Source organism: Protopterus annectens, chromosome 2.part0, assembly GCF_019279795.1.
Source record: "Protopterus annectens isolate FY-2018-M chromosome 2.part0, PAN1.0, whole genome shotgun sequence".
In the NCBI taxonomy this organism is placed as follows: Eukaryota; Metazoa; Chordata; order Ceratodontiformes; family Protopteridae; genus Protopterus; species Protopterus annectens.
In genome coordinates, this window is record NC_056728.1 from 333,899,588 (window position 1) to 333,912,159 (window position 12,572).

The 12,572-nt window shown below is 35.9% G+C and overlaps 1 protein-coding gene across 1 annotated transcript in view; it reads left to right on the forward strand.

The window, feature by feature from the left end:
- Window positions 1-9,375, forward strand: part of LOC122792736 (chondroitin sulfate synthase 3-like) — a 79,083-nt gene extending 69,708 nt beyond the window's left edge. The window contains exon 2 of the mRNA XM_044060317.1: window positions 6,994-9,375. Coding sequence (XP_043916252.1) covers window positions 6,994-8,565 — 1,572 coding nt within the window. The 3' untranslated portion in view covers window positions 8,566-9,375. The remainder of the gene's footprint in view (window positions 1-6,993) is intronic.
- Window positions 9,376-12,572: the final 3,197 nt, after the last annotated feature.

The following is a 12,572-nucleotide window of genomic DNA, read 5'->3' on the forward strand; positions in this document are numbered from 1 at the left end:
ATAACTATCTTTCAACATAACCTCTCTCTCCCCCACTTTTCTCCTTTCACCCCTCATCCTATTTCATTTCTTCCCTCTACCCCTCCTGCAATCTAGTTTCTAGCGACATTCTCTAATCTGCACTGGCTTATCAACTGCTGTTTTTTGAACTAGTATATTCTTCACACTTATTAACCACCTCTCCTTATTTACCTCCTTCCTCTGCTTTTTTTGGGATAACCCATATACTTTATTTTTGTCTTATTTGTATATGTTAACCTACATCTGCCATTGTTAACATATTTCTATCTCTTCAATCTTCACCATTGTGTTCTACTGTCACCTCCCTCCTGAAAGTCTTTATAGTTGCTTCCCTTATTTCAGTTCTTATAATACAAACATTATTTTCTGTATTACCCTTATTATGTATGATTCTGTGATATTTCTTCTTTTTCTACGGTAACCCTTAAGTAATCTTATTACTTAATAATCATCTCTTTTCAAAGTTCTTCAAACTATATTTTTAGGAATTCTTACATTTCAAATTATATGCATGCTTATTAATTGTATATTGTAATGTTTTATTAACTGTAATTCATTGCATATTCATTTGTATTGTTGGAGCGTTTCTCCCTGGGCCTCCGCTAAAAATAGGTTCCTGAGCCTGTTGGGCTTTCATGATCACCAAACGTCGATGAAACAATAAATATGTAGTGCTTTCCATTTTCTTCCCCAAAAGAAAAGGAATTCCTGACCCCCACAATAACTTCATTCCAAAAAAAAAGCACTAAAATAACAAGTCAAGGAATAAGCAGAAAACTGTGTGTAGAATTCATGAAAACTGGTAGTATCTTCATGAAAATGAGTACAGAATGATATATCACACACACGAGGCAAGTAGTGAGAAATACATGTAGTTCTCAAATGGTAAGGAAAAAAGTGCATGAATTTAACTAGGTTCCAGGTGTTAGGGAACTAGAGAAGATAATCTAAGAAGTTAGTGATTCATAGCAACGAAAATAAGATGCACATATTAGGGAAATACATGATGTGGTTACTGGTTTTGTTGAACCAAATAAAATAGTTAGAGGAATACTCTAAATATGTAAATGTTTCTCCTAAAATGTATTCTAATAAATAAAAAACAGCAAGCTACCCATGTTTATTTACTTTCTCAATTTAGTTCCTAAATGTTTTTATTTATTTAGTCAATAGTATTGGTAGTTTGAGTATATTCAGTCCTCTGTTAATACAGCTGCTGTATACTAATATGCATTCATAGTATATATAGTAGTCAAAAAAGTATTATCCATTGTATCCCTCTCCCACATGTATTTCCTCTACACAGATGGGTGCCTCAGTACATACACTTCTTGCCATCAAAGGCCACATATCATCCTTGTGGCATATCTGTTCAACTATTCAGCATGTCATCTGTAACTCTGTTCAACATTAGTACCTTTCTATGTCCAAGCCAAACTACCACTATTGCCAGTTCTCTGCCCACTATCCTACCATTACCTCCTCTGCACTCTCCCAATTCATCGTATCCCTACAGCTTCTTAAGCCTTCCTGTCCATCTTCTGCCTCCATTCCTTTGTGCAAGTGCCTCACCCATCCTACAATATTCCTGTTTAGAAACTTTGAAAGTCCTCCAGTTTCTTATTTTATCATACAGTCTCTCTTTTGAAACTCATGCATTTTCACACAACCTTAAACAGTTCATCTATCTCTCTACTCCAGCCGAGTATGTCTGTCTCAACCCAAGCTATGCAAAGCAGCAAGAATTTTTCATTTTCTTCCAGTATATGTCTAACCACAGAACACCTTTCTCCTTCCAAAGCCTTCTCATCTTATTACATAACCACAAATTTTGAAAATTATACACCTTTACCTGCCCTCATTTCCAACAAACTGCTTCAGTTCTTAGATGTCCTACATTATCAATGTGATAGCCTTAGTTGCCCATTGTACACCGTCCCAACTGTACTTAAGTTCTGCATGAATAGCCAACTTACTTTCCAGATACCATCCTTACCTTATACATTTTTAACTAAAATTGGACAAATCTTTTTCCTGAAATCAAGCACGGCATCAACTCATGAGAGCCATCTTATTGGGCTTCCTTAAAAATAAATTAAATTACGCAAGCTTTGGATTCTCAAATGCTTGTAATGAATGATACAAATGGATTGCAATGTTTTTATGTTACATGGTTGTTTAACAAAAAAAGAAAAAAAAATCAAACTTTTGAGGGAATTACTGTACTGTTAGCTGAGATATTTAGCTTAACTTAGATAGTATGCAAAGAATGCTGAGTGTACTGTTTTTCTCTGTTCTATGCTGATTTATTAGAAAGTGAACACACACATAACCAGTGGTTTAGCAGTAAGCACATTTACATTTCTTTAGTTTTAACTTAACTCACATTCATCTTCCAGGCCAATTAGTACTGGTTTGCTGACCTTCACTACCCTATGGCCCTCTTCCCATTTGTTCCTTCACATTTTCAAAGTGCAGGTGATTAGAAAAGTTGCTAATGTTATGCTATGAAACAGGTTCTTTTTCATTCTTATGCTTGATATTTATTGCACATCTCCTCAGTCTGCATCTTTTAGATTGATGCCATGGTTTCGATGATTAGGAAAGTAGGTATCATTTACACAGTGCACTACTTGCTAGATACCTTGCCTTTCAAGAGAGCCAGACAATATGTTTCATGTCTGTAGTCTCTATTATAGTGTCTTGCAGATGGAGATGCCCTTTTAGAGTCTAACCACACTTTTTTACTGTCCCCTAGGAGAGGTAAAGAGTCATTGCACTTCATTCCCTCTGCGGTTTGTTAGCTGTCTGGCATCTCTGATATTATTGAAACAATGTCAGTGCCAACATTTGTAGCCATCCTTCCTTGGTGCCAACACTCTAGCCATAAAGGCCATATAACTACAGGTCATGTCTCCCACTCCAGCCACTTATTTTCATTTTCCAGCAGTGACATGGACTTAAGCAGACAGACACATACGCACGCGCACACACACACACACACACACACACACACACACACACACACACACACACACACACACACACACACAAACACATCTATATGTACTCTTAATGAATCAGAAATTCAGCTATGAATGTATCTGTCAGATGGGTGAGGAAACTATACACCTTGTTGATGCCCCCATGAGCACAGGGTGGGTGTACACATATTACCAAGAGTGTACCTCAAGTAGGAATCACACTGAAGTACAAAGCTTTGTATGGCAGCAGTGCTAACCTGATCATCAGTACCTCTAAGGCAATATTGGCTACCTTATCCCACCATATAAGCTAAAATTATCTATTATTCCCCCTCCCCTCTGATCGGTAAAGCCTGCCAGTATTCCTGAATTATTCAGCTGATTGTCACAGAGAGGGATGTGCTACAGTTCTCTTTTTGGTTAGCATGGACATTGGTTTAGTATAATAATGTACACTTCTCATTCAAATTCATAGTCAAAACTCAGAAACAGAAGAATGTTTCTTATGACCTCTTGCAGTTAGCTTAGAGGATTAATGAGCTGTTTTCTGTGGTCCAGTGGTGCAAACGTTTGATTATCTATGCAGGGCTAGGCTTAAAAAGGCCCTTGTGGACATTAGCTTAGTAAACACTATGAAGCTATGAAATCTGGGAAGTATTTTATAGCGACAGTGGCTGTTTCTGCTGTTGGAGTAAGAAGAAGAAGATAAGATAAATTAAAATGTACCCTTCTGAATATGGCACACTTCTGGAGATAGGATATTCTGCAAGATGGTTTTTATTAAGAACAGCTTGAGTTTTCCAGAATCAGCAACAGTGTGAGGTTGTTATTTTGACAGAAATTAAATTTCTGTTCTTGAAAGACCTTGCTGCATTCAAATATTGTTTTGTATTTAGCTTTGCTGCTTAAACTTACATAGCAATAGGACGTTATCATTTAAGTATTCACTGATTAAATTTGCCTAAAGGTTGATAATATGAAGTTATATGCATTTGAGTATGTAGCATAAATTGTTTGCTGTGTTTACTGTTGTATTTGTTCTAGCTGAATTCAGAACAGGTGGCCCCAGACTTTTCCATTTCCAAGACAATAATATTGAGATGGCCTCCTTTTGCATGTGATGAGGAGTTGTTAGTCATTACTTTAATGGAGTTGCATAGAACATAAAGCATCAGTTCTATTAAATAATTTAATGCTATAAGTCCTCTTCAAGTTTCTAAGCTGTTTTTTTTGTGTGTGTGCGTGTGTGTGTGTGTGTGTGTGTGTGTGTGTGTGTGTGTGTGTGTGTGTGTGTTTGGAAATGTTGAAAGCAGAATTACACTGTCATTCACAAGAAGAAGTCATGAACATCTTTATATATAATACTACTTTTAGATTGCTTTTCACTTTATTTCACAAAACTATTTTTGTTTTAGAAATTTATGTAAACCCTTACTTTTTGATTTTTGGCTTAGTTTAAATACCGTGCTAGCAAAGCTTCAAGTTATTTTATTTGGTGGTCATAATTAAAGATTAACCTTTATAAGCTGAACCTGCTCATCTTGGTCTGTTATAAAAACTATGAAGACTAAATCGATGAATCTGATCAAACACATTCATCTGTCTTCAGAGAAGGAGACCTACCACAGGATACTCACAACTTCTGACCTGTTCTGCTTCTTGAAGGACATGATGGAACAGTATTAAAGTTATCCCTGAGCTGACCGGAGTTTTATTCATTCCTTTCAAGATGGGGTATATAATGTGGATTAATTACCTTCATCTGAGTAATCAAGCAATTGTTTATTTTAGATAAAATTGCTGTGTAAAGCTTGAACCTAAGAATTTATTTTTTTCATCTCTTTAAAAAGAAATTAAATTTTCATTTTGAGTTTCTTCATATATAACTTAAAAAAATGTCGTCCAGTGAGCTTATGTTCATACTTTCATATAAACATAGCTACTTCAAACATATCAAACCGGTTATGTTTCCATACTATTTCAAAAAGACCAATTGTTATGACAGCATTTATTTTGTCTTATTTATAACATTCTCAAAAATATTAGATGAGTTTGTTATTTGAAGAACAAACACATCTAGCTGGACATTATGACTTTCATTTTGTATTTATTTATTTATTATTTATTATTTTATTTTAAATTTGTTGACCGGGAAAGTCCGATGGGATATATGTCCATTTTCAGCAGAAGCCCATGGAGAAAAGCTCCATACAGACACAATAAGAGAAAACAGCACAATACAATATGAAATACAACAGAGAAACACAATACAGAGAAACTGTTACATATTTACATACTAAAACCATTCCATTATTAGTATAATTCTAGATAGAGATTATACAATATATATATATATATATATATATATATATATATATATATATATATATATATGTCACTTTCCAAGTTCCCAGCCCCAACATTCAACAAGCTCATTTATTATATTTGTCTCTCTTTATAGGTTACTTAAATACATACTAGACTTCATTTAATCAACAAGTTTGTACAGAGTAACTTGGTTGGGATTTTAGAAAAGAGTTTAAGAAGTAGCCATGCTTCTAAGAAACTAAATATTGAAGTCCACAGCGCACATTGTCGAGCATAACATGTACAATAATTTTGCAGTCAGATACATTTGATAATTATCACCATTGTATTCTATAACTATTTGCATTCTGCACAAAAAACTGAACTTTTCCAATTCCACTGGTGATGTTTGTTGCATGTTTTCAGCAAAAGACTTCCCTCTTGGGAGTGCATTTTATTACTTTTTCATATACATAGGTTTACCATCATAATTATGAATGAAAGTTCGGTACACACGGGATGTCGAATTACAGTTGGCTAAATCCCGTGTTGCCGAACCTTCATGTTGGGAAGTCTCTGGTTCAGTGAATGCACTGTGCATTCATATATATGTGTTTGACCTTACTACTAGGGATCGAGGTACAGTGCTGATTGGGAAATTTACCCCTTTCCCCACTGTAGTGCGATATCGGAGTTAGAAAATATAATTTGCAGGGGAGGGGGCTTGCCCCCCCTGCAAAAACATGAAGTTCAGTGTTATGCAGTACGTTCATACTGCTGAAAATCAGAACTTCACTTACTGTTGTCAAACATGCAGGGGAAACAGTATGTCAAGTAAGGCCGAATTTGAAAAATCGGCATTACATTTGACATACTGACCTGTTTACTCTTCCATCTTTGGTGTTGTGAGTTGCTCAGATTCATTTTTTTTGTCAGTCACGATTTTGATAGTAAACTATATATATATATATATATATATATATATATATATATATATATATATATATATATATATATATTTATGGGTCTACTTTATATAGTTGACTTACCATTTCATTGACCAGATAAGTAAACACTTGGCCACCAACAAATTAAATTGAAACATAACAAAATTAAACCCTGTACCCCCACCACCCCCTAACTAAATATGCCAACTCTGAGATTGCACAACTGTGGATAAAAGGGCAAAATTCACCATGGTTGCCAACTGATTACTTACCCAGAGAGAAAATACAATGTTCTGGGTGTTCGTGTTTTTAACTTTTAACATTGTGGTCTTGATGATATGAAAGTCAGCAAACTGGTAAGTCGACTATATGAAGGGGACCATATCTATATACTCATTTGAATTAAAAATAAAGAAAACAAAACTTGAAATTATGCGCTCATCAAATACAAATAGCTGCTTTAAAAATTCTAATGTGGAGATTTGTTATAATGCATGGTTATAAGAAATATTTTTATGACCTGTGAAGTAGCCTCCTGGTACTCTCTCCGAAATGGAGATGCCTAAAATAAGGAACTTAACTAAGTTTGCATCATATATCTTACAATTAGAACTACCTGTCACACATTGAAAAATAATATTTTTTTCTTAAAGTTGCAGAATTAAATTACTTTACGAATAGACTGCTGATTACATGTGTTAAACTAAAGTGATTATTTTCTTACTTTCTTTCAGATGCAACAGCTGTTTTATGAAAACTATGAACACAACAAGAAAGGCTACATACAGGATTTACACAATAGTAAAATCCATTATGCCATTACACTCCATCCTAACAAGAGGCCAGCTTTTCAGTACAGACTTCACAGTTATATGCTGAGTCGAAAGATATCAAACCTGAGATATCGCACTATTGAGCTTCATAGAGAAAGTGTCAAAATGAGCAAACTTAGTAACACTGAAATCCAAAAGAAAGACCAACAGCTTGGAATGATGCCATCATTTACACGCTTCCAGCCCCATGAAAGAAATGAAGTGCTTGAATGGGAATTTTTAACAGGAAAACATGTCTACTCCATGTCTGAAAATCAAATGCCCCGTCAAGGAATAAACACCGCTCTTCGCTCAGCTCTAGATGACATTTTAATGCAGATAATGGACATCATTAATGAAAGTTCTAAGTCAAGAGGGCGTGTCATTGAGTTCAAAGAGATTCAGTACGGGTATAGAAGAGTCGATCCTTTGCATGGAGCAGAGTATGTCTTAGATCTGATGCTTCTGTATAAGAAACACAAGGGCAGAAAAGTTACTGTACCAGTGAGGCGGCATGCATATCTTCAGCAGACATTCAGCAAACCATTTTTTAGAGAGGTCGAGGAGCTCGAATTTGATGAGTTCTTGGAAAATTCTGATGCTGAATCACAGTCTTTTTCATTCCTTTCTAATTCCTTAAAAATGTTTTCACCATTTCAGTTTACTAAGTCTGCCAAAAGTGTTGAGGGCCATGGTGATAAGAAAATTCACTTTATAGTTCCACTCACAGGGAGATATGATATTTTTGTGAGGTTCATGGAAAACTTTGAGAGAACATGCCTTATTCCAAAGCAAAATGTAAAACTAGCCATAATATTGTTTTATTCAGACTCCAATCAAGATAAAGACAAGCACATGGAATTGTTAAATAATTATCGCGCTAAATATCCCAGTGCAGATATAACAATCATACCTATGGCAGGAGAGTTCTCCAGAGGTTTAGCTTTACAAGTTGGATCATCGCACTTTGAGAATGACACTTTGTTACTCTTTTGTGACATTGATCTAGTTTTTACACCAGATTTTCTGCAACGCTGCAGAGACAATACAGTTCAAGGACAGCAAGTGTATTATCCAATCATCTTCAGTCAGTATAATCCAGAAATTGTCTTTAGAGCAAACACAGCATCTGACAATAGCTTTGTCTTTACAAAGAAAAGTGGTTTCTGGAGGGACTATGGGTTTGGAATCACTTGCATATACAAAAGTGATCTTATGAAAGTTGGTGGGTTTGATACCTCGATTCAGGGGTGGGGACTTGAGGATGTAGACCTCTTTAATAAAGTCATCTCTTCTGGGATAAATGTATTTAGAAGTCAAGAAGTAGGAGTTGTTCACATTTATCACCCTGTTTACTGTGACCCAAATTTAGATCCTAAGCAGTACAGGATGTGCTTGGGATCAAAAGCAAGTACTTTTGCATCTACCATGCAGCTTGCTGAGATGTGGTTTGAAAAACATTTCAGTGTTGGGTTTAACCACACAATGTCCTGACATGCATAGTCGTCCTACTCACATGAGGTGTTCTGTCTTATTTAAGTTTCTTCCTCTTGTGTTCATAACCTGTTTTGCTCTGTCTTCCAATGAGCAGTGACACTTTATTTTTTTTCCTGCATTGTCAGTGTTTCAGCATTTGGCTGATTTTTTAACCTATTTTTTTAAATGAAAATGGAATAAACTGTAGCAATGAAAAAAGTATTTTGGAAGCACATCTGCAAATGAAGGTCACCAGATAAATGCATGCAGGTGCAACATTACTCTCTTTAGGCTTTAAACTATGGTACGAAGTATATCAATTGTTGTCTTTGCTGGGCTAATACTGTAAGAAATGAAACGCAGTACTAGAGAAGGTACCACAAAAGTGCTTTAAGCTTCCTCAAGGAAGAAAAACTGTAATAAAAGAAAACATGAGTTTTATAATTTATACAAAGACTTTAAAATGTATAAGATACTTTTCTTTATCTCAGTATTTTTAAAATATGTGAATAACTCTATGACTGTATCTTTATTTTTTAAAAAGATGCTTATGGGTAAAATATTCCCTGAAACAAATGGTACTGGATACCAAGGTTGTGAGATATCTTATTATTATTAATATCAATATTATTATTAGTACTATGTTCCTTGTAGTATGTATCCAAACAGTGAGCAAACTGCTTTCTTAAAGAAACAAAATGCATTCAAATATGAATTTATATCCATGTAGCTTTGTGACAATAATGACCTTAACTTTTGCTGGCAGCATAAAAAAATATGAGAGAAATGGTTATTTATAATAAACTATTGGAAAATGGAATCCATTTATTTAATAATGAGATGGTCTCTTTGATCTGCAGTGAGTCGTTTGATCTAATTATTTTCTTATTTCCAGCATTAGTTTGTTTTGACTCAATGTATTTGAAGTAATTTGATATAATTTAAAATGAAAATTTAGGATTGCAGCCTAACTTCCAAACATAAACAACAGGCTTCTTTGTCTAATAGCCCACACTTTTGTTTCATTATTCCCTTTAAATTTTCACTGTAGTTTTTACATGTTTGGTGTTCTTGATTTATTAATTATTATTCTATGATGCTGGAAGATTAGAAGACTGTGGATTCTGTTTCTTCATCAGGTGCTTAGATTCATTTTCCATCACCACAGAACAGTGGAGTTTAAGGAGGAGAATCCCAGAGCAAGGTAAACTGCATTACAAAAAAAAGTCAGTTTTCACGATCATAAAAGACTGCAATTCAGAGACAGATTGGCCTCAGTGAGGGAAAAAACCCTCCTTATCAGCTAATCTGTATACCACTGCCTCAAGTTGTATTTCAGCTAGTGCTAATCAGCAATTTGCACTAATCACTGCTAGTGGTCCATGTATACCATTGGCATAGGCACTGCCTCCTTACTCACTCTCTTACACACACTTCTCAACTGTCCCTGATTGGCAGTACAGAGCACCTCTCATCATGCCATTTTCCTTGTTCTATTTATAATACTTTATTAATGCACATATTATACCATAAATGGGCATTTCATATTTATCTGCTTCAAAGCAGTTAAGGCTTGTTGCAAACTGATCTATACATTTTTCCACTTCACATTTTTCACTTTTGCCATTTTGGCTTTCAGCATTCCATGGTATCAGCTGAAACATATAACCAAAAATAATTATATAGTCTATTTAGCAGCTATGCAGTTGTGGTCCACATTACGATAAACACAGATGAGTAAAATTTAGCAAAAATATTCTTAAGCAAAATAGGCCATAATGCTTTCCAGTGACTTATACTACACATTTTAGTTTTGCAGAACAAAAACTAACTTGAATAATTGATTTGCCAAAGTCTTGCTCTGGTTGCAGTGGTTATGCACATCAAATAAAATCCTTTTGTTTGGGAAGAGGTCTGACTTTTATTGAGTTAAGAAAGAAAATATTTAGTAGCATTGTGTTTCACTAGTGTAAAGAAAAATAATTTAACATTTAAGAACAAATAGGTATTATGAAAGAAATCAACAAGACATCTTAAAGTGACAAAAAGGCAAAAAGCATTCATACATAAAACAGTTGATGAGATATCATTTTTAATTTTAATTTATTTTTGACCAGGTATGTGAACTGGACCTTTTTCAGACCCTTTTCAACCAGACATGGAAAAGAAGAGTAATTATAAACAAAACATTCCTATATACCCATCCAGACACATGGAAGATGTTTAAAACTTCTCATAGATGGTAATCAAAGTTCAAAACAAAAATGTGCACCCTGAGAATGAAAACCAGAGATCTTAGCAGGAAGTCCAAACCAATTTATTAAAGTAGGACATAAGCAATTTTCTTGAAAACATTATAGAATATCTGGCATTATTCTGTTTGTATCCATAGCTACAGATTGATGGAGGAGCTGTATTACTTCTCAGCAGAATTTGGTAGGACTCTATTTACTGCCTGTGTTGTCATGTCCCATGGATGGGGTTCCTATCACGCACAAATTTTTACAAGTTTGAGCCACATATGGTCAAGACCATACGTTCGAATTTGTAAAAGTTTGAGTGTTTGAATGGAAATCTCCATAAGTGGAGGCTTCCATTCACTTCAATGTGCTGCGATCTCAGAGTTGGTATATTTAAGTAGCGGGAGGGTGTGGGGGGTGCAAAGAGGCTTGCCCCTCCCCGGCTTACAACAAGTTATTGTTTTGTCCTTTGTGTTATTTTTTATTACATAGTCGAAGTTCTGTAACTTCTAACATAATGGTTCCACAATTAGGTGTTCGCAGTTACGGAACTTTGACTATCTGATATAGACCCCCATGGATGCTGTGTTCTTGGCTTTGAAGAGTGTGTTTTTTACCTGTGCAACCGTGACCAACGAGGAATTGACCTCTTGTGTTGAACACAGGTTGCCCATGTTGGTAATAACCAGGTCTAGGATATTGCTGCCCCTGGTGGGGGTGTGGATAAGTTGATCCAAGTCATTGGAATTTTTGAACTCCAGAAAACATTAAGCAAAACAGTTGGTACATGAGTAGTTTTCCCAGTTAATTGTGAGGTAGTTATTAGGGTGTTAGGTTGTACCCTAATATTTTCCAGTGCATCAAAAACTGAGGAGTGAGAATCCGGGGGAATGGTGGGGGATCTGTATCAAGCTACAATTTGGATTGCAGTCTTGCCCAGAGTTAGTTGAACTTGGATAATCTCGGATGCATCATGCTGAGCAACTAGCCTGGAGGTGTGGATATCCTTAATGAATATGGACATGCCTTTAGTGTTTCGGTCCAGGTTAGGTGGCCGAAAGGTGTGGTATGAATTATAGCATGGTAATGCAGGGGTGCTTTCTGGAGCCTTGAACTAGGTCTCTGTCACTGCACAGATATCGATATTCTCCATTTTAAGGAGAGCCTCGAGTGAGTGTATTTTGAGGTTTAGACTTCTAGCATTGAGTAGCACTACCTTTAGATTTTGCTTGCTTGTACCTTTTACAGTGGTGAGTTTGTCATTTGAACCTTGCCTAAAAAAGTTACTATAGGGGTAGCAAGAGCCTTAGTCAGTATCCAGAATCCCAAGGGCGACAGGTGCAGGCTATCTCTGACAAAGCATCTTGGTCAGTTGATCATGTCATCCCAGGCAAACAGATACTGGATCCCCTTACAATGACACCAGTAGCCTAGCCAATTGTTGAAGTCAATCATTTTGTCCTTGTACTGTGGTATCATTCTGGGTGATAGCAGGATACTACTCAGAGCTAGGGTCACACCTAATTGGGCTACAGTATCTGACAGCTCCTCCATGTCTCTTTTCATGTAGTTCAGGGAGGTACATCTCAGGTCATTCACACCAGCATGGACAATGACAGAGTCATATTTGTACTTGTTGAGTGACCAGTGTGCGTGTGTTATGTGGCAGATCCTGGCACCCGACAGGCAGCTGACAGTAACTTCCTCCTTGTTTAGCCTGGTGAGTGGAACATCAGTGTGCCTGACTATAGAGTCACCTATGACTAGAGTGTTGGATACACTGTT